Source organism: Pleurodeles waltl, chromosome 10 (assembly GCF_031143425.1).
Source record: "Pleurodeles waltl isolate 20211129_DDA chromosome 10, aPleWal1.hap1.20221129, whole genome shotgun sequence".
NCBI classification, from domain to species: Eukaryota; Metazoa; Chordata; class Amphibia; order Caudata; family Salamandridae; genus Pleurodeles; species Pleurodeles waltl.
Genome location: NC_090449.1, coordinates 1,047,014,950 through 1,047,038,564, shown reverse-complemented (window position 1 = coordinate 1,047,038,564; position 23,615 = coordinate 1,047,014,950). Strand labels below are relative to the sequence as shown.

Below are 23,615 nucleotides of genomic sequence, written 5' to 3'. Positions count from 1 at the left end.
CAGTTAGGAATTCGCAATTTGGGAAATCCAAAACATTTGCAAGTATGGACCTACAGGCCCAGAGGTGCGAATGGGACCGGTATCGCAATTTGCGATTCGGTAATAGCATTTGCGATTTTTAAGAAATCGCTATTACCGAATCGCAAATATGATACATAGCATTTGAGATTCAGAAATAGCGATTTCTTAAAAATCTCTAATACCGAATTGCAAAAGGCTTTTTTGATACATCTGGCCCCTGGTCTTTTATTTTTAACTAAGACATGGTTTACTCCTCATTTTGATATACTTGTAAGTGAATGAGTTCCTGACAATTACAGAATGGTGCATACAGATAGCTCAGACATACGAGGCAGGGGGATAGCAGACATAGATAGTTCTCATTGCTGTACCCCCTCTGAGCTCCTTGCAATTGCTTTTAAAATTTACAACATTGTCTATAATTTTCTTTAAATTTACTGCCCTCCAGATTTGTTGTCTCGCCACGTTAACATTCTGTCAAAGGAAATTAGTTGGTATTGTCTTAATAGGAAGGATGTGATGATCCTTGGCAATTTTAACTCATGGCTAGAATACCATCAAAACCCAAGCCTCCAATTTAAGGAGGCATTCAAAGTGATTAACCAAAGTTAATTTCTGTGGACGATATATCTCTGAAAAGGCCGTCTGCTGGACCTATCATCACTAATTCTGAGAATCTATTCTGCAGTAACATGTCGCCCATTACATGGTTCGATCATTTTTTAACGTAATTTATTCTTTCTTTACCTCTTGCAACCTTGAAGCCTGTCGCTGATACTCCCCAACTGAAAACTAAACTGGCAAGCTGCTGTTCCGCAAACTGTTCTTGCTGATTCTGGTCAACAGCTTAAGCTACGTCTTACTGGAAATAGAGTTACAAACTTAGATGACATACTGGCATCAATCTCCTCAATTCACCATGACAGCTTGGACTTGATCTTCACCTAAAATAAAAAATTGACCACAGTAAGGACCAAACATGCATATTTACTGACCCAGAGGAGGCCTTGGCCTCTGTGAAGAAAATGAGGAAATCTCCAGATTCTCCACCGTTCACACCGTACATAGAAGTGCGGTGTGAAATGGATGGCCGTGGCAAACTACATGCTGTTGGTTGAGGGGCTGCAGTGGGCGTATTTTATTGCTTGATTTAGTTCCTTGTGGAGTACGTCCTAGCATGTGGTTTTACTTTTCATTTATCATTGGCTCTATGTGATGGTTCATGGGGTCGCTTAGATCTTTATGTAGATACAAATGACTCTGAAAAATGGGGATGGCACTTAGGGGGTCATTCTGACCGCCGGGGCCAGGGTTGGCGGGAGCACTGCCAACAGGCTGGCGGTGCCCCGCAGGGCATTCTGACCGCGGCGGTTTGGCCGCAGTCAGATGTGGAAAACCGGCGGTCTCCCGCCGGTTTTCCGCTGCCCAAATGAATCCTCCATGGCGGCGCAGCTCGCTGCGCCGCCATGGAGGATTCTGACACCCCATACCGCCATCCTGTTCCTGGCGGTTCGCCCGCCAGGAACAGGATGGCGGTATGGGGTGTCGTGGGGCCCCTGGGGGCCCCTGCAGTGCCTGGGCACTGCAGGGGCCCCCATAAGAGGGCCCCACTTTGTATTTCAGTGTCTGCTATGCAGACACTGAAATACGCGACTGGTGCCACTGCACCCGTCGCACCTTCCCACTCCGCCGGCTCCATTCAGAGACGGCGTCCTCGTGGGAAGGTTGTTTTCCACTGGGCTGGCGGGCGGCCTTTTGGCGGTCGCCCGCCAGCCCAGTGGAAAACCCAGAATCACCGCAGCGGTCTGACGACCGCGGTGCGGTGTTCTGGCGGGGGTACTTTGGCGGGCGGCCTCCGCCGCCCGCCAAGGTAAGAATCACCCCCTTTATGCGCTCATACACAAACACAAAATTCCCTTTATGGATATTTTAGTATCAAGCCCAGAGAAGTATTGCTTTCACACCACTACTGTTTCTCAATTATGATCTAGTGGTTATGTTCTAGCCTTGTTAGAACCTATCCTACAGATAAAAAACACACCCGTTTCAATCCTTTTCTTATATATATTAATGATATTTTCATTTATTGTATTCTTACAAAACATTTTTTTAGAAATGTATTCAAAACAATCCCTAGGTACTTTTAGTTCTTACTTCATTCGTTTTTAACATAAAACTTTTGTATATAGAACCTATTGCACAATATTCATATTAAAAATATAAAAAAACTTCACAATCCAAGCCACAAACACTCATACAGTACTTTTTATATGAAAATATCCTTATTTCATTTTTTCATAAAAACTTTCAAACAATATATGCAAATAAGAGTTGCTCATATACAAGTGTTTATAAAAAAGTGTCGATGCAGCGTTCCGATGGTTCACCCCACCTTCTTCAGGACAAAGAATACCTTATGTGCAACAAATCACTGAAAAGAAAAAAAAAATTTGGGGGGTATTATAGCCCATATCTTTTAATTCTAAGGTTTAACAGCAGCTAACCTAGATAGGTTCTAACACGGCTAGAACATAACCACTATATCGTAACTGAGAAACACTAGTGGTGTGCCAGCAATACTTCTCTGGGCTTGATACTAAAATATCTATAATAGGAATTTTGTGTTTGTGTATTACAAATTAACCCCATCCCTTTATTGGTTTTGGGGGTTTCTCTCTTAATTTTTTGATACTTTATGCGCTCATGACACATCTGATACCAGAGTTCTTCCTAGAAGTCTGTTGGTAATGGCTAACTGATTGCAAAATATTTCCGCTTACCCTAACCAACTGCAAAACTTCATCTCTAGCAACCTGTGGAAGGCTGTCAACACCAGCCTCACCTCTGCACCTAAATTCTCTTTATTTAAGAACCTCCCTACTGGTCACACTCCATACCAAGCAGCAACCCAACCCAGTTAATCTACCTAGGCAATCCCCTAGCACCTCCTTGCACCACATTAGCGTTATTTTTTAATGCTAATGTGGCATTAAGGAGGCATTTTTGCCGCGCCATATTTACAAAGTGGCGCAATGCATGCGTTGCACTGCTTTGTAACCCCTTGCGCCACATTATTCCTGCAGCAGGCATAATGTATGCAAGGGGGTCATTCTGGCGCTAGGAGGCTCCCAAAACTGGCACAGTGAAATTTACAAAGATTTCACTGTGCCATTTTTGGCGTCATTTTTAATGCCTGCTCAGAGCATGCGTTAAAATGGCGCAGTGACCTATGGGCCTCCTTGCACTTTGCTGCACTAGCGTCAAAAGTTTTGACGCTAATGCAGCAAAGCGCCACAATAGCTTCAAAAATTCTGACACTATTGGTCTAATGACCGCCATGGTGCACCGTATCATAAATATGGCCCTACCATGGGGTCGGTAGAGGTGCGCAAGAAAAGAGGAGCATCATCTATGATGCAACACTTTCTTGTAAATATACCCCTCTGTGTATAATGCCCGCTGTTGTCACAACACAGTTCCCTTTCTATAGCGTGTAGCATGCTGGTTGCTATTAGTGGCTTACCGCCCCAGGCTACAACTCTGTTCTCCATACTCGGACACCTGTCAGCAGCTCCTTACCTGCATGGATGCCCAGAGAATTGCATCATAGTCTCCACATACATGGTACGCGGCTGTCATTCTGGAGCAGAGATCAACCACAGCACTCTGCTCTCCCTTGTTCTACAGCCCTGCCTCAAGCCATATCCATCTTCTGAGCAGGGCATGAGGAGGCAGGCAGCACCATACGCTGCTTCTGATGAATCTGCCTCCCCACCAGTGATGGTGCCCTACTGCAGGATTTGCCTCCCATCTGCCCTTGTATGTTTGCTTTAAGATCTCTGCTGTCGCTTGGTATGTCAACCTGGCCTGAAGGTACCCAGGTATTCAGTGGGTTTGCAGATCCATCAGTGAGCCGGCTGGCCCACCTTCTTCATTCCGCCTTGTGGTGGAGTTCAAGCAGCGACCATTTATGTCTTAACTCACTAGGTCAACCAGTAATCATTTTGGAGATGATGGGAAGTCAAAATGCTGCATTGTTAACATATTGACAGCTTGGTCTGGAGCACCTCATTTATGTTCAGCCATCTTGGATCCTTCTCTCCCTAGAACCCAATTAATTGGCAGCTGCCCACCGATAAATCGTCTAGGCTGGCGTTCATTCTAAAAGGCACCTTCAAATCTCTTTGTAATGTCCCAAGTCTTATAGCATTCCTTCACATCTGGAGACTTCAATAGTAAGAAAGTTCAGCAGGCTCCTTCATCAGGAGAGGGAAAGTTCTACAAAATGATGTGTCCATGTTGCAAGGCAAAAGCCAGTTTCCCAGTTATAGGACTCAGAAAAAAAGCGTACAATAAAATTGTCTCTCTAGTACTAGAACAGTGCACTGGACAGTGTTCTAGTTATTCTACCTAGAGCATAATTCAGCTGTACATAAACTCCCATGTAGAGTTTGCAAACTGTCCACCATCTCATAACCCTAAGCTCAGTTTGGTCTTGGGATTCAGTGACAACTCCATGTACCAGTAGTCTGCTATTTTACACGAGTGTGACCAAGTTGCAGCTGCACACAGTTCACCACTCTGGTACTCTCTCATAGGCAGCAGCTCTCTGAACCTCTGCCCCTTGTCCACTCTTGCCAGAAGCTGCTGAACAGGAACCTCCATTCTGGAGGGTTGTCTCATTCTGTCTAGTTCTGTTACCAGGTGCCAGCCAGAGTCTCAGCATTTTGAAACTGTTAGGCTCTCTCAGATGCTTCATGGTCCTGGTGTCTTTCTGCTGCTGAACTGGTTAGGGCTCCCCGGCTGCAGAGGCCCCTCTGTTGCTTCCTGATCGCAGTGACGGCTACTTCCTCCGAGATCAACAACAGGGCCTGTCTGCGAACTCGGCCCATTTTCCTGCACACAGCAACTAAAGTAACATCTTAGAAAAGGAGAGTTGTTTCATGTCAAGCTAATGAAAATCAAAACTGTAACTTGCAGGTAAGAGAGGTAGAAAGGGACGGTGTATGTATCTACCAAGCAAACTAGATAAGCAAGATATAAACTTTTATATTGGAGGAGGCTAACTCCACCCAGGAAGGACTTGATGTAGCCATCATTCAACCTTATTTCGTATAGTAAAGATGCACTGTTTTAGGTCGAAGCCTACCAGAGGCCAAGCCATATTGGGGACATGCTGAAAGCTTACTAATGGATGCACTCCTTCAATTGTTTAACATTAACTTTGTGTTTTGTCACTCACATTGCTTTCTATTCGCGGACTTTCATTTTTTCAGCCCAGTGTTTGCTTTTTTGGGAACAATTTTTTTTCTATTTCGTGATGCACTCCATGAAAGTGCATGTCTTTTTCCAGTTGTCGCTTTTGTGAACTTGTCTCTCTCGCATTCGCTGTGCTCTGTGTTCCTCTTGCCCATGTGTTTCTCCCCGAATCCCCCTGAGTTGGTTCCTTGCCTCTGTGCTTCTCCCCACCAGCTCCTCATTGCTTTCTTTTGCCTGTTTGCTGCACTCACCCACGTCTTCCATTTTCCTTCTGCCCGAACCTCTGTGCCCCATACTCCTGTGTTGCATACACCCCCCTGTTGCTTCTGCCCCGTTGCTTCCGCCTACCCTCTTAAAAACATGTTTTCTGTTTAGCTACAGAACCAACACAGATTGGTAACTTAAAACAAAAAAACTAGCTACATAATTTTGTTGATGCGTGCGCCTACAAAAAAGATGTGGTCGACCATGACAAAAGTTTTTCTTTTTTAATTTTTTTGCCCATACTGCACAGCATCAGGCATTCTGTACAGCATAGCTAAAGATAATTGGCAAAGGCAATAGGTCATAAAACTCAGACCTATTGGCTTTGCCAATGCTTATTTATAGGAAACTGAGTTACATAGTTGTTATGGTACCTCACAGCAGGATGAATATATCACCCTAATTAACCCTGATTGGTTGGTAGGATAACAATCACTTCTAATTCACTAAGTGGCTGGATCAAGGCATTATCCGATTGGCTAAGATCCTAGGCTTTACTCAAACTCCCGCCCCTCCCTCCGACTCCTACTCCTGCGCCCCCTATTTCTCCCATTTCAAAATGCCCCTTCTAGACTCCTTTCTGCATGATATATTTTGCATATCGTTTACGTTTCCTGTTTCTTCTGTTTTTTAAGAGTGTGTATATTAATGTGTTATATTTTAGGCTACTGCAACCGAATGCAGAAATAAAAGTAAAAGTCAAAAGATGGAGTGCCAGGGCCCAGTACAAGTGTCTTTCATTATGCAGTTGTGCTTTGATGAAATATGTTCAACCTTTTCCTTGCAACCAGGAGCATGTGCCCTCCTTTTTAGGTCCAAGCCTACTCTGTCTGGTTTGCTAACAATTTCTTGGGTATATTTGGAAAGCTTCTGTGGGAATGAATTCCACCCAGTGCTTTCATTTGGCTTTGTGGTTTGTAACGCGCATTTTATTTTTTTCTATTTGCTTGCTCTATTTGTTTTATGCTGTCCAGCTTGAGTTCATTCCGTCTGTTGGCCATATCTTATTTACTGTATTCTTCCACCAGTGCTCGATTGCTGTAAACAAGTCTTTAAATCTTGTTCTTATCTTGTCACATTTGCTGTGCATTCAAAGACCGAGGTCAAATGTCAGGCTCTGTCTTCCAGTGAGCTTGTTTACTTTTCTTTCTCTAACTTCAAAGTGAGAGGATGTATGAGACAATCATGCTCACAGCTGGGGGTGTGCTTCACGAAGGCTGTATGATGTTATTTTCTTTCTAGCACACAACAAAGTTTAAATATCTGTAAATTAACTGTGCAGATTTTTTTCTAGCACACAGCTAAATTTAAATATCTGTTAATGAACTCTGCATGCAGTTATTTCCGAATATATCAGCATTAGAAAAGCACAAATGAAGCACATTCTTTGGTAAATCTGAAGTGTGGTGTAAACAAATATTTTAATACAGTCAAAACAAATCATACACTTGTTGATGACATTTCACACATAACCGTTTATGCGCTGTATCAGTGAAATGGTATGTCTGTGCAAATATAATGGTCATTTCAGGTGACGATGCGGTGTCTGCAACGGCAGTAGACTATCACGTCATGCATACTTCACTTTACCCTACTTTACTCTGCACCACTCCAGACCACTGCATTCTACTCCGCACCACTCCACAATACACCACTACACTGCATGCTACTCCACGGTCTCACTGCACTGTACTCTGCACAGCTCCAAACTACGCCACTCTACGGCTCTCTACTCTACACCACTACTCTACTATGGACCACTCCACTCTGCACCACTCTGCCACCCTACTCTGCAACACTGCACTCTGTGCCAATGCACTCTACTCTGCACTACCCCACTCTATACTACACTAGCGCACCACTATGGCAGTCCACTCTATCTACTATGTACTCTATACCACTCTACTCTACAGCACTGTACTCTACTGTGCACCACTCCACTCTCAAACAATATAGGCTACGCCACTGCACTCCTGCCAGTCCACTCACTGCCGCTGCACTCTATGCAACTCCACTCTGCCCTGCACCACTCCACTCTACCCTGCACCACTTCACTCTGCCATGCACCACTCCACTCTACCCTGCACCACTTCACTCTGCCATGCACCACTTCACTCTGCACCACTTCACTCTACCCTGCACCACTCCACTCTATACCACTTCACGTATGGCACTCTACTAGGCAACAGTGCTCACTGTGCCACTTCACTCTACTCTGCACCACTCCACTGCACTCTATGCCAGTCCACACTAAGCAACTGTAATCAACACCGCACTCTTCTCTATGCCACTGCACTCTACGCCACTCTATGCCATTCCACTCATGCCTCTGCAATCTACCCAGCGCTACTCCACTCCACACCACTGCACTCTATGCTACTGCACCATATGCCTCTACACTTTACTCTGCAACACTCTACTCTATGCCACTGCAGTCTACACCACTCTACACCCTTGCACTGTACATCACTTTACTCTGCACCACTCTATGCCACTGCAGTGTACACCAATGCACTCTACACCACTCTCTTCTACACAACTGCACTTTGCAACACTCTAGTCTGCAACACTGTACTCTCCACCACTGAACTCTACGCATTCTACTCTGCACCGATCTACTCTGTGCCACTGCACTCTGTGCCACTACACTGTACTCTGCATCATTCTACTCTACTGCACTCTATGCCAGTGAACTCCATGTCACTGACTCTATGCCACTCTAATCTGCTGTGCACCATTGCACTCTGACACTGCACTCTATACCACTTCACTCTACGCCTCTCTGCTCTACTCTGCACCATCCTACTGTGTGCCAGTACACTCTCCCCCACTCTGCTGTGCCCCACTGCATTCTTAGCCACTGTACTCTTCACCACTCCAATAAAGGCCACTCTACTCTGCATCACTCTACGCCACTCCACAACACTGCACTATATGCCACTGCACTCCGCTACTCTATTCTACACTGTACTGTAAGTGACTGCTCTCTGCACCACTCTATGCCAGTGCACTATATGCCACTCTACTCTATGCCACTGCACTCTTCGCCACTCTGTGCCAATGCACACTGTCTGCATCACTCCACACCACTCTAATCTAGTATGTACGCCTGCACTCCACGTCTCTGCACTCTACACCATTGTACCCTACGTCACGGAATTCTATGCGATTCTACTCTACACCTCTGCACCCTAGCGTGTACCACTCCACTCTACCCTGCACTACTCCACTCAGCGCCAGTTCATTCTACTCTGGAACAATCTACTCTATACCACTGCTCTCTGTGCCATTGTACTGTACGCCACTATACTCAAAACCAATGCACTCTGCTCCAGTCTACTCCGCACCACTGAATTGTATGCCACTTCACTCAAGGCCACTCTGCTCCACTGTACGATATCCACCCTGTGATGCTTTACTCCATTAAACTGTACTCCACTCTGTGCCACTCCACTCTGACACTCTACGCCACTTTACAAAATGCTACTCCACTCTGCCGTTCTACAACACTACTCCACTCTGCAACTCTCTACCAACTCCCTCTGTGCCACTCCATCCCACTTTACTCCACTCTGTTCTGTGACACACTACTTAACTCTACTCCAGTCTATGCCCTTCAGTCTTTGGCACTCTATGCAACTCCACTCGACACTTCTTGAATCTTCAACACTCTTTACCACTCTGATATTCCACTTTTTCTACACTAATCCAGGATATGCCACTCCATTCTACGCCACTTTACTCTACAACTCTATTCCACTCTATGCAACACCCTCTACGCCACTCCACTCTGCTCTACACCACTCCACAACAGTCTGTGCCACTCCACTCTACGACACTCTACTCAACTCCATTCTATGCCTTTTCACTCTACAACACTCTACTGCCTCCACAACACTCTACACCACTCCATTACACCCACTCAATTCTACGTCACTCTATACCACTCTACGCCACTCCACTTTATGACACTCCGCATCACTCTCCTTTACCCCGCTAACCTTTAGCCATGCTAAACAGCAGCCATGCTGGTGTACAACATGAATAAAACATATTGGCAGAGATAATAGCTTTTGCAAAGGCGAGACTTATTGGCTTTGCCATTGCTTATGTTCTGCCTGCTCAGGTCATGGATCAAGGTGCAATCATGCAATCCCTGTCCGTCTGCTATTGAGCTCTACAGCAATTTATATAAGCTTTAGGGTTAATCTAGTGGAGGACAGTAACAGGCTTTTACCCAGAATGGCGGGAGGTCTATCTGCCCTTCTATTTCTACGTTCAGTTATGATAGTTGGGCAATGCTAATTAACCAGACCCTCTGCAAGGTCTTGAACCATTGTTTTTATGCAATCGAAAATGGGGTTGGACCAACCACCCAGTTAAAGTTGGGTGGTTGGTCAATATTTTTTGCAATCACATCTCTGTGCAAAACTCGCCATTTATATAGTTGCACAGTTGTATAGTTTATATAGTTGTACTGTAATACAAACATTTTTCCCCTGGACTTGTTGTTAAAATCCAATCTCGCTATGTGAATGCTTAATTATGAATCAATTAGGATTTATAATGCGTGGCAAATCACCCTTGAGGGCCTCAGGACGCTGGTGCTGCTAGCTGCTTCGCAGTGCTCTGTTCATTCAAACAGCCATGTCTTGAGTCCTTTCCTGAATTCCCAGAGCAATGCAGCATTCCTGAGGTGCAGGGGAAGGTCGTTCCAGGCTTAGGAGAGAGAAGGAGCGACCTCTGCTGTTGGATCGATAAATATGGGGGGTGTCTGCAAGGAAAAGGGAGACAGATCGCAGGTGTCTGGTCGGTTGGTGGAAGGTCATTTGTTAATTCATTTTTGCTGGCCCTCCGCTGTGCAGGGCTTTGTACGCGTGGTTCAGCATCTTAAACTGGCGTCTCTCCTGGATCGGAAGCCAGTGGAACCATCAACCTGAGCACAACAGGTATCACTTTGATATCAAAAGTAACCAATTACGCTCCAGCCGCAGTATTTAGAAATTCATACATATCCAATAAAATACACATAAAATACTATTGACATTCGTTGATATAACTCATCATCCATTGGACTAGATACATTATCCAAAACGTTTAGCTCAAAAAGGACAAACAAAACTGTATACAAAGTACTCAAAAAAGTTATTGCTCATTAGTACTTTAATAATCCACGTAGCGAAAGATTAGATTTTAACAACAAGTCCAGAGGAAAAACGTTTGCATTGGTTTGGCTGAACCTCATCCCCTGTCTCTTTGTGAAAGGAGTCACTTTCTAAATTGTTGATGTCTTGCACGGTAAACGCTGCAAGTGGTACCGACATGCTGGGAGAAAACTTCTAGAAAAACAGCAACACTTTTAAGATAGGTAAAGGAAATGTTTCCCAATTCTTGGGCAAGTTACCACTGCTCGCATTTGTTCACAACAGTTCCACCATGCCTCTAAAAGTGTTCTACTTTGGAATTTCAACTTTCTCCATTCTGGAAACTAAAATGTCATCAGGTGGGAACATTTGTGTATATATATATAATTGATCTGTGTAGAGGTGGAATAGATTTCTGAAAGCATAAAGTTCTGTTTCTCATCACCAATTGATTCAGATATTTTCAGGTTACAGTCAGTGGTGCGGTATCATAACCCCACTGCCTTGCGGAAACACAACAAAATAAATGGACACAAACAACATCAGGCACACAAGCAGTTGCCCACTCTGCGCGTGTGTGAGAATCAATGTGTTACTGATTTGAAAGATTCCGACAAGTGCTGAATATTGCTGGATCTCATCGGTGGAGCTTAGCTATAGGGGTATTGGAAGTTGATAGTGTCAAAATTCATTTCGGTGTTTGTCATATTAATTTCAAATTGTGTCATATCCATCTCAGCACAATTATATTCAACTCTGTGCATGTAATGTTAATTTCAACATGTCGCATTCTTTTCAACATGCGCTATACTAAGTCAAGCATATTCTATATTAATGTTAACACATCATTTCCTTCAATGGCGTTAGCATCATTTCAGTGCGTGTAAAATGCATTTCAACACGTTTCATTGTTTGCAATTTCCTTTTTATTAACGGCCATTTTAATTTCAGTGTGGTTGTTGTGCATTTCGGTGTGTCTTATTTACTTGGCGGTGTGTTTCATGTTTACCTGGTTTGCACATTCCTTCCAATGCATGTTGCATCTTTTTTTCTATGTTACAGTCATTTTTCTGCAGCCCTCTGCATTTCATTAGATGTCATACTTTCAGAGTTCCGGTCTTAACATGGTTTCCCATATGATTGCCCTGAAAACAGTGGGTCACCTTGGCTCAGGATAATGACACTTTGGGCATGGTTCAAAAACTCTTTATTTTCTGGAGTTTTTCCACAGTGCTGGGTCACTCCCTACTGGTGTTTTTTGCTACTCCAAGATGCGATTGATGGCTTTGTAAACAGTTTCTGCCTGTGCTTCACTGCCTGCCTCTCTCGTTTTACCTACAGACCGATCTGGTATAGAAAACGTCAACTCGGTGGAAGCCCTGCAGGAAACGCTCATTCGGGCACTTAAGGCTTTGGTTAGAAAGAAGCATGCGAACGCAGCATCGACATTCACAAAACTGTTGCTGAAGCTGCCAGACCTGCGGTCGCTTAGCAACATGCACTCGGAGGAGCTACTGGCTTTCAACATCCACCCTTGAACCTTGAGCTACTTAGAGCAAGTTCTGTGGACCCCTGGCCTGTTCTGCAGATATCTAGCCTGTTCTAGAGGCAGCCTGCATGTTCCGTGGACAGATGGTGTTTTTTTTTAGGTGCCACGTTCCCTCCTTGACTGTTGTAACCTTTCACCTCATGCCTTTTTCTCCTCTACACTAAATTTCCTGTCTCTCAAACGCACTCTACTTGGATCTTTTTGAGCCCCGCTTTCTTTCTTGGTGGCTCATTTTCTTTCTCTTCTACCTTATTTCTTGTTTTTGAAGTCTTGCTTTCGGTAAAAGTCTGATGACGAAGAATAAGTCCTGGTTCCCAAAAGTTGTTGCTGTTACCCACCACCTCAAACCACAGGCACAAATTAAGTCCTGACAACAAAACTAGCTGAAACATGTCTTCGGACCATCGGCTGTAGCTACACACAAGAATGTAGAAGTGAATTTGATGTATGCTGTTGCTGGAGATTGCTGATGAGGAATGCACTCTTCTTTCAGGTGGAGTTTACAAGTTCTCCTTCTCGACATCTCCAGTGATAATCATAAGCACTGATTAGCCCCGCCCACTTGTGGAGTTTCAGCCTATATTGGCGAAATTGTTATTAGTTTTCTTTTTAAAACATTTTTTTAATATTGTATCAAATTTCAAATGGACAAAAGAATTGTATTTTATATTGCAACATTTTGGACATTTTATGTGAGGTGTGATGTTCCAAAGATATGTGTAGGTCACACATTTAATCACACTTGAACCTGGAATATTCTGGCCTCATTGCAGTAGGGGACGGGTTGGGTATTATAACAACTTGTCGCAGGATTTCCATCTAGGAATATTGTACGGTTGACATATGAGGTTACTAACATGAGTCAATTTGACAGAATTCTACAGAGAACTGACAGACTGGAAAGTCAGTCAATTGATAGACTGGCTTATAAGGCTATCATGAACCTTCCAGACTGGCCTACATCTCTGGCAGCACTGAGACCATTTCATACATCAAGGCTGCCTGACGTCATGGATGGTAAATGTACAGATAATGCTTACGCAATGTATGAATATTTATTTCAGTAATGTTTCTACCTGCTTTGGCTTATTGTGCTGATGAGATCCCTTCCAGGGGCTCTCCTTTGAGCAACAAGGGGCAGGGCTGGAGCAAATAACTCTGGAATCCTTGACCCCTCCATCCTCTCCTCCCCAAACCACATTGTCCTTTCCCTGATGTCCTGCCTCTGTCTCATTACAACTGTGTTATAGCTTAATCTGGGTGAAATGCACATCATATCCTTTGAGAAAATTGTGCTAGATTCCCGAAAACGTACACAAAGTTATGTGAAATACCAGTCTGGCATTTTGCACAATTTTTGAAGCAAGGATGCATTTCACACTAAAAAAACTGCTAAATCGCTTGTGACGCAAATAACAGCCACTCATAACTTTTTCGTTCATTGTTCTTGTTAGGTTTTTTACCTGAATGAGATCTCATTTGCACAACACCGCATAACTACTTAAGGCCTGATTTAGAGTTTGGCAGATGATGTTCTGTCACAAACATGACGGATATCCCGTCCGCCGTATTACGATCCCATCATATCCTATGGGAATCGTGCTACGGTGGACAGAATATCTGTCACGGTGTGACTAAGTAACCTGTTTGCCAAACTCTAAATCAGGGCCTTAATCTTTCTCATTTGCATTAACGAATGCAACGCAAAGTGCTGGAAATTTTGCTAGATTACGTTGTCATAAATTTTTGTCTGGGCCTGTTGCTCAACAAATTGCAAAATGGCCGAGAGGGTTTGATGTTTTCCTCCAGAGAATCTTCTACAAGAAATACTAAAATGTTCACTTTTGAGGCATTTCGGGATAAGTATAACAAAACAGAAACATTTTAAAGAATTGTTTGCACTGGAGATTTAAAGAAACTCACGCAGAGAACTTTAGCAAGTAGTAAAGGTTGTAACCAATCAGGTTGGACTTCTCAGTTAGGCTCATTTGATTGTTAATGGATGAGCCAGTCAAGTTGGCTGAAGCCCTTTGGGAAATACTCCACTTCTGAAGGCCACGAACAGCAGAAGGATGTTGGGCACCCAGACAAAATAATATTTTGCTACTGGAACTCACCCCATTAACAGAAGGTGCTTCTTAAGTCTTTGGCGCCACCTGTTGGTGATATCATAAAGCATCTCCCCTGCTGCCATGTACCTGTTTGGTAGGGTGACTAGATTTTGAGAAGCAAAAACCGGGACAGGATAGACATAAAAATAGGACTAAAGGTTTCAGCCTTTCTTCTATGTCTACCTGCTACGCTTACATAATATTATCTTTGGCAGGACCTCTACCCTGAGTCCTCCTACCCACCTTCTCCCTCAGTGTCCCTTTTGCTGCATTATGTATGCAGCTGACCTCCTCCTGTGCTGTCTGAGCTAAAGCGTACCTTCCAAATCTCCTTGCAGGATGAGTTGACTTCTGTTCCAAAAACCAGGACATGTATTTAAAATTTAGAAACGTGATGGGACACCGGAACAGTCCTCTGAAAACTGGGACAGTCTGGAGAAATCTGGGACGTCTTGTCACCCTACTTTTAAGAAACCTACACATCAACTGTTAGTAATGCTCCACATGACTCTGCAGCTAATATTTTGATTTAGTGCTGCAGAGTGGTCTTAAATGGACTTGTGGCACTGTACTCCGCCAATCACCAATATTGGCAACAGTTTTGAGTTGATGCTCTGCTTGTTAGCAGCTTTGGTGAAACATGTTAACCCAGCTGCCAGATTGTTTTCCTTCCACCCTTTTCTCCTCTTTCTTGGGAATCTCTTTTTTTTGCAGTTTTATATAACGTGAACTCGACCGGAAGGTATTGGAGCGCTTTACATGTGCACCAGTGATATTACACAAGTACACATTAATTTGATTTGCCCAGGATCACAAGATGTTGAGCCGACGTGGAGACTCCAACCTGGTTCCCCAGCTCGAAAACCGGCAGCTCTGGCCATTACACCGTACCCTCTCTATCCTTGGAATAGCAAACTGATATACTCGGAAATATGATGAGATTACCTTTATATGGTGGCTTGAGTACTCCTGATCTCAGCCTCTCTCCTATTCTCTACACCCCTTTGTGTGCTCTCACCATTGCCGTGTCTCTCTGTAGGTGTCAATGCATAGAGGACCTGTGCCCTACTGGCAGAACATTTTCAATAACCTAAGATTCAGGATCAGGGCCTCCCCATACAGAAGACAATGGGTGTCATTTAGGCTTCCTGCATGCCTATTAAAATGCTGCTGCTCTGACCTTCAGCTTCTTCCAGTGTAGGTCAGAAGGCAACAAACACCAGTTGCTCCATCCCAGCCAGCAGAAGAATTGGCCTCCCCTGAACTGGGTGACAGCAACAGGAAGTAAGAGAAGCTGAGTGCATAGTAAGGGGGGGCAGTCAGGGCTCTTGTGTGTGCCATTGAGGACATTGATCATGTTTACAAACTGGACAATCACAGAAACCTGAGACTGTATGGAAACTTGTAGTGTCTGCATGGTAGGGCAACATGAAAACTGGTGATGTGTGCACACTGGGCAGCACAGAAACCGTGAACTAGCTCAGTTGTGCGGAGTGCAGCTGACACACGAAGTGGAGCAATATTACATTTCGAAATATGTCTAACCTTGGCTTTATGCAAAAGAGAACTAGGTGCATGATGGAGCTTGCTGGAAACTGCTAATGTGTGCTAAAAGGAACTATATAAACTATAATCTCTACATGTCGAGGGCATTATGGAAAGTGCTAATATATGTGCATGCTGGGCATAAATGAAACTGGCTGTGTATTCATACTGGGGCATTATGGAAACTGGAAATTCCTATTTCCTGGGGCATTATTGAAACTACTAAGCAATGTGGACTTTCTTAATTTGCACTTAATGTTGCATTGTGGATAATGGGCAATAAGTCAATTTTGGGGGAAATATGAAAACCTGCGAAATTGTCTCACTTACCTAATGTAGATACTCCATTTTCTGTAACATGGCATTGTGGAAATCAACTATGTGTGATTACTAAGACATTAGGACGACTAATGCTGACTGGGCCATTGTGATGAACCAGCAATACGTAGTTTATGGGGGCATCATTGAAACTATAAATGTGTATTTACTGCGGCTTTATGGAAACTAACAATGAACATTTTCTGTGGCATTGTATAAAGCATTGTGTGTTTACTGGGGAAGTGTGCTTGTAACAGAAATTTGTAAAATAATTTGTTTAGACTCCACCATGCATATACGGCCGCCCCATCTTGAATCATTCATTCACCTAGAAGAACTGAACGTCTGGGCAGATGACCTTGTGAATAAACATTGCCCAAGGAATCATTGACAATCAAGACAATCGGGGGCTGAATTACACTATATGGCGCATATTCCTTGGTTGCGCCGGGCGCACCTTTCAAAAGGCGCATTCGAGTGAAATACAGAGCAGCTTTGAAGCAGCCACTTGGTGTTTCACTGTGCAGGCGGCAACCCTCCTACACCTATAAAAGGGGTGAGAGATCCCCTTGCAGACGGGTGCAGTGAGTGACTGCACCCACACTTTTAAATGGGGCGGTCTGGAGGGTCCGTGGGACTGCCTTCATCCCCTCCAGAGGGCTGCCATCAGGGGGCGCACTGGCCCACCTTTTTGTGGCATACTGTCATTGTGCCTCTTTCCCTTTCCGTCCAGGTCTATAAAACAGCACGGGCACAGAGACAAAGAGATTCCCTCATTTGCATGGGGCCTAGGGTGACCACCCGTCCGTAAATTTCACGAACTGTCCGTAATTTCACCCTGCTGTCCGTTGTCCGTGATGAAAGCTTTAACGGACGGCATTTGTCCGTAATTTTAGCCTTTCACCTAAAGGGCAACGGAGGCAGGGCGAAATTACGGGCAGAGGAGTTTCCCCAGCTGGGATGGAAGGCAGGGGGTCTCCTGTGCTCTGAGGGAGGGAGGGGCAGACAGATAAGAAAAGGCCTTCTTGCCAGGGGGCCTTCTTCCCTAAACACGTGCAAATGTGGGCAACTGGTAAATCTGCAAATACAAAGGGGCTTGAAAACCTGCATTGACTTTACTAAAAGGAGCCACTTGAAGTTTTCTGGTGGCAAAGATATTTCTTTCAGAGAGGTATTGTAATGGTTTTCCAAGGTGAGCTGTGGAGTGTGTGGTTTTAATGGAGTGTTATAACATTTTTTTAGCACTAGGTATAAACTGTATATTATTCAAATCTGTATTTGAGAAGCGTTTTTTTTTTTAATTTAACCGAAATGTATTTGCGCAGTTTGTAGCAGCCTTTATTATAATGTAATTGTATTTTTTACAGTTCTTTCAGGTACCTCGGTACCTCATAGTACTAACAAACATTGGCAAAGCCAGTTGGTCTCATCTACGAAAGAGTTATTGGCTTTGCTAATGTGTTTTAGCCATTAGCCATGTTATACACCAGAGTAGCTTCTGTTCAGCATGGCTTAAAGCTAGTGGCATAGTGGTGTGGAGTGGAGTAGAGTAGTATAGGAGCAGTGGCATAGAGCCCAGTGGTGCAAAGTACAGTGCAGTGGGGTACAGTGCAGTTGTTTAGAGTGCGTTAGTGTAGAGTGCAGTGGTTTAGAGTGCAGTGGCATGGAGTGGCATGGGACCGAGTAGAGTGGCATAGAGTGCAGTGGAGTAGAGTGGCATACAATAAAGTGGCAGAGAGAGCAGTAGTGTAGAGTGGTGCAGTGGCATAGATTGCAGAGTAGACTCACGTTGCAGGGAGTGCAGTGGCGTAGTGTAGAGTGGTGCAGAGTAGGGCAAAGTACTGTAGAGTGGAGTGATGCAGAGTAGAGTGGCATAGAGTGCAGTGGCATAGAATGCAGTAGTACATAGTACATTGGTGTATAGTACGGTGGTGGAGAGTGCAACACTGCAGAGTAGAGTGTCAGTGCAGTGATGTTTTGTGGAGTAAAGTGGCACAGAGCAGTGGCGTAGAGTACAGTGGTACAGAGTAGAGGGCAGTGGCGTGCAGTTGTTTAGAGTGCATTGGCGCAGAGTGCAGTGGCATAGAGTGGCATGGGGTAGAGTTACATAGAGTGCAGTGGAGTAGAGTGGCATACAATAGAGTAGCAGAGAGTGCAGTAATGCAGAGTGGTGCAGTGTCAGAGTGCAGAGTAGACTCATGTGGCATAGAGTGTAGTGGTGTAGAGTGGTGCAGAGTGGAGTATTGTAGAGTGGTGTAGAGTAGAGTATAGTGCCTAGAGTGCAGTGGCATAGAGTAGAGTGGTGTAGAGTGCAGAGTTGCAGAGTAGAGTGTCAGTGCAGTGGTGTAGAGTGGTACAGAGAACAGTGGCATAGAGTACAGTGGTGCAGAGTAAAGGGCAGTGCAGTTGTTTAGAGTACACTGGTGTAGAGTGCAGTTGCATAGAGTGGCATTAGGCAGAGTAGAGTGGCATAGAATGCAGTGGAATAGAGTATATTGGTGCAAAATGCAGTAGTACAGAGCAGAGTGGTGTAGCAGTGTTGCAGAGTGTCAGCTTGCAGTGGTGTAGAGTGCATTGAACTAGAGTGCAGTGGTCAGAGTGGTATAGAGTACAGTGGCGTAAAATAGATTGTTTCAGAGTAGAGTGCAGTTGCATAGAGTGGAGAGGTGCAGGGTAGAGAGCAGTGGCATAGAATGCAGTGGCACAGAGTGCAGTGGCATAAAGTAGATTATTTCACAGTAGAGTGAGGTGGCTTAGAGTGGAGAAGTGCAGGTTAGAGTGGAGTTGCATAAAGTGGCATAGAGTGTGATGGCATAGAGTAAAGTAGTGTAGAGTGCCGTGGCATAGAGTGCAGAGGTGCAGGGTGGATTAGAATGATATACAGTGTATTGATGTAGAGTGCAGGGGCATAGAGTTGAGTGTTACAGAGTAAAGTGCATTAGCATAGAGTGTATTAGCTTAGAGTGCAGTGGCGTACAGTGCAGCGTTGCAGAGTGGCAGAGAGTGGAGTTGTGCGGATTAGATTGGTGTTGCCTAGACTGGAGTGGTATGGCGTGCAGACGAGCAGAGCGCAGTGGCTTAGAGTAGAGTAGTACAGAGTAGAGTAGAGAGGCATAGTGTGAAGTAGCATAGAGAGCAGTGGCATAATGTGGAGTGGTTCCGAATGGAGAAGAGTGCAGTGGCATGGAGTGGTGTAAAGTGGAGTGATACAGAGTTGGGTGCAGTGGTGTGGAGTGGTGCAGAGCAGAGTGGAGTGGAGCATGCATGGTGTGGGAACACACTGCCATTACAGACAACACATTTTTGATTGAAATGACCATTACATTTGCACAGATATACAGTTTTTCAAATCAAACTATATTGTGCAGAGACGATGATATGTGGAAATTGCATCACCTAATGCAATGATTTGTTTTAATCATGTAAAGGTATTTGTTTCCAGCATAGTTCAGAATTAACAAAAATGTGCTTGATTTGTACTTCTAATTCTGATATATTCTGAAGTCTATTTAAATGTTGTCATGTGATAGAAAAACTCTTTCCTATTCCCAGTATCCAGCAAGATTGTCGCATAAATCCTCTCACTTTGAAGTCAGAGAAAGGAAAGTAAACACTAAGGGCCAGATGTAGCAAAGGATTTGCGCGTCGCAAACGGCAAAAATCGCCGTTTGCGAGGCGCAAATGCCTCTTTGCTATTCAGAAATGCATATTGCGAGTCGGGACCGACTCGCAATATGCATTTCAGAATCGCAAATAGGAAGGGGTGTTCCCTTCCTATTTGCGATTCGGAGTGGCATGCAATACCATGCGGTCGCAAAGGGTGTCGCAGTTACCATCCACTTCAAGTGGATGGTAACCCACTCGCAAATTGGAAGGGGTCCCCATGGGACCCCTTCCCCTTTGCGAATGGACCCAATACTATTTTTTCAGGGCAGGTAGTGGTCCAAGGGACCACTACCTGCCCTGAAAAAATACAGAAACTACAGGTTTCTGATTTTTTTTTAAGTGCAGCTCGTTTTCCTTTAAGGAAAACGGGCTACACTTAAAAAAAAAAAAACTGCTTTATTTATAAGCAGTCACGAACATGGAGGTCTGCTGACTACAGCAGGCCTCCATGTTTGCGAGTGCCCATAGTTGCTATGGGGCCGCAATTTGCGACTCACCTCATTAATATTAATGAGGTGGGTCTTTGCGACCCCATACCGACTTGCAGACGGTGTCTGAGACACCGTTCTGCATACCAATTTGCGAGTTGCAAATTGCGAGTCGGAAGGACTCGCAATTTGCAACTCGCAAATTGGATTTTTGCTACATCTGGCCCTAAGTTCCCACCGAAGACAGAGCCTGACATTTGACTTTGTTCTTTGAATGCACAGCAAATATAAAAAGATAAGAACAAGATTTACAGGCCTGTTTACAGAAAGGGAGCACTCAGCAGGATACTGTAAATAAGGTTTTGGCAAGGGAAGGGAGGAATTCAAGCTGCATAGCCTAAAACAAATAAAGCCAGCAAATTGAAAGCAACAAATTGTGAGTTACAAACCACAAGGCCAATGGCAAACAACGGGCAGAATGCATTCACAAGGAAGCACTATGAATTTACTTAAAGTGACAGCTGTGGGATACTTTGTTGGGAAAGTCCAGTATTTTAGTCCATATCTTGCAAAGGTTTGGTACATCAATCACCCAGGCAGTATGACAAGAAGACCTGGAGTGGTTTCCATGTTGCAGGATAGGTCTGTACACCCATTCCATCAGTTTGCCACCATTTCCTATGGTAGAGAGCTTCTGGCACACCTCTTGTAGGGTTAGTGCTAGGTAGCAGACATGAAATAGGGCATTTAATGATTATTTAAGGTGGTTGTAAGTAAGAAGTTTACTGGGGTGAAGATGGTAGTCTGCCACAAGGGTTTGGAAATTTAGTAGCTCACTGTTCAGAAAGAAAGTCCCCAATTTTAAGACACCTGCAACATTCCACTGATGAAGTTGCTCTGAGCACAGCCATCCTGTGCGAGTGGGAAGGCTTAGCAAAGGTAGTGCAGGAGCATAGGGTTTCTTCGTGTCAGTGAGTTTACAGGTTCTGGCAAGGCAAGAGAAAGCCATGCATGATAACCCCGGATGGTGATCCATAGAATGGTCAGTAGGAAACGATGAGCAGTGCATTAAGCCTTCCTTAAGTCTTTACTGGTAAACCCCATCTCATGCAGGGAGGTGGGCAGAAAGCCAGTGAGGCACCCATTGGACATCTGCAGCTGAATAAAAGCATTCCAAGTCCAGAAGATCTAATCCACCCGCAGTCACAGTTAGCTATAGAGTGGAAAGAGCTCCCGATGGCGCTGCAGCGACCAAATCAGATGTGTGGCCTGTCTGAAGAAGGAATGAAGGATGAGCAGGGAAAGGTTTGCAAAATAATACTATCATTGGGGTAGCACACCATCTTCGCTAGTGCCACATGGCCTCTACAGAAAGCAGAAGAGAAGACCAAAAAGCAAACTGGGCTTGGAGGGACCGTTCGCTCTGCCGAGATTTTCATCCTGGAAATCAGTGTAAGAATGGTAGATATTAATCATTAGGTATCGAAAGGTAACTGGTTCCCAGTTCAATCTGAGATCTAATTGTGTATGAAGGTGAAAACAGAGCCATATGTTAAAGAAACACTAATTAAATTTTAAAATGTGTAAATTTTGTTTGTGCAATTTACATCCCAAATATTTTGAAGATTCTATGTGTACTTGACACTTAGGGATAACCCAGATCTCTAGTTTGGCTTTTGCTCAATTTCAAAACCATATAAAGACATGGACTAAGCGGGCAATTGCCTTGCACAACCTTGCAAGGGGTCTGGCCCCTGCTCACCCTTCACAAGCACTAACATGCGAACCATTGCACCAGAAGAGTTTGCCAAGGTGGATGGGTGTTGATTGTTCAACCACTTGACAGTGCCCCTTCTGTTTCGCTCCTGTGTGCAGACAACTCCCCAGGTACCCAATACCTTCAAATAGTCTCGGTGGACCCATTTTGTCTGATTTTAGGAATTGTCCCACCTTGTTCTTCTCTTCTTTATTTATCCAGTTGTTAGCAACAATCCTTTGAATTACTTGCCGTGGATCTCCCATTTGATCTCGATTTCATCCTACTCTTTTATTATCTTTGATTGGTAGTCCGGGCTCCCATTTCTGAGATAAATATAGAGCAGTGAGACTACAATGAGACTACAGACAAGTTATGGGTACATCACATCCTGTCATTAGGTGTGAGACTGTCACCCAGACCATCTGCCATGCCTCTTTAAAAAAAATTAGGTTGAAAGACCATGGGCGGTTGGGGTAAGCCAGATGTTTTTGTTCAATTTGTTTAAACTAGCATAAGGTTAATTACCTTAATGTTTCCCAAACTGTTTGCCAGGGGTTTTAAAATGTTCATAAACATAATCAAAATGTTGCTGTTACTTTCTCTTCAGGAAAGATCGGGTAGATTTGGGTAGGGGTGATGGCCTTGCCGTGAAGGGCATTCATTTACTACTGAACAAGGACGTAATGTGACACCTGAATGTAGCACACCAGGAGGCAATCACAAAAGGTCCACAGTGAATAACTAGTGCTATGTTAAAAAAAAAGTAAATAAATGCACTGACAACATAGTGAGGCATGGCCTCTCTTGCGTGTCTCTGTAAAACTGACGTTTGTTCTTGAAATTTTGTCCTGAATTTTGACCCTTTGTCCTGAATTTTTGTCCTGAATTTTGACCCTTTGTCCTGAATTTTTTACAGTCCTGTCCAGAATTTGCCTCAGTGCCTGGTGGTCACCCTAATGGGGCCACGCCCCCACGCAAATGAGTGAGTGCCCTTTTGAGATGGCACTGGTGCTTAATCTGTGTCAGTGCCATCTGTATTACAGAAGCGGCTGCACAAGCATCTGCGCCCTCTTCTGTAATACCAAAGTGCCCCGGAGGCGTGCAAAGTGGGTGCAAACGCCCTCAGGGTACTTTGTATAATAACGGTCCGTGATCTTCCTACAATTATCAGGAAACCAACTCATTCCCATGGTCACACTCTTGAGCTTCTTCACTACCTGATCCCCAGGCTCCCTCCATTAGACTAGATGCATCACCTCCGGATGGACCACATCAGTGTTCATCTACTCATCAGTAATGAGCTTAGCAGGCCAAGGGGCACAGAACCTGGAGGGTCTCAGTCAGCACAGAAACTGGAAGTCTCCAAACCCAGGTGAGACAATGTAAGCTAGCCCATATCTAGCAGAACCTGTCATCAGGGGCTCCACTAGTTGTTGAAAATCACTAATACTCTCGACCTTAGGTACCCCTCAAATATATATAACAAAAAAAGGAACAGGTTATAAAAAAACAAGCATTTGCAATGCAATCGGTCTCACATTTGCTCGAGTT

The 23,615-nt window shown here is 44.3% G+C and overlaps 1 protein-coding gene across 1 annotated transcript in view; it reads left to right on the top strand.

Moving 5' to 3' along the window:
* Nucleotides 1-20,098, top strand: part of NR1D2 (nuclear receptor subfamily 1 group D member 2) — an 86,959-nt gene extending 66,861 nt beyond the window's left edge. Inside the window, exon 8 of the mRNA XM_069212039.1 lies at nt 12,030-20,098. Coding sequence (XP_069068140.1) covers nt 12,030-12,226 — 197 coding nt within the window. The 3' untranslated portion in view covers nt 12,227-20,098. The remainder of the gene's footprint in view (nt 1-12,029) is intronic.
* Nucleotides 20,099-23,615: the final 3,517 nt, after the last annotated feature.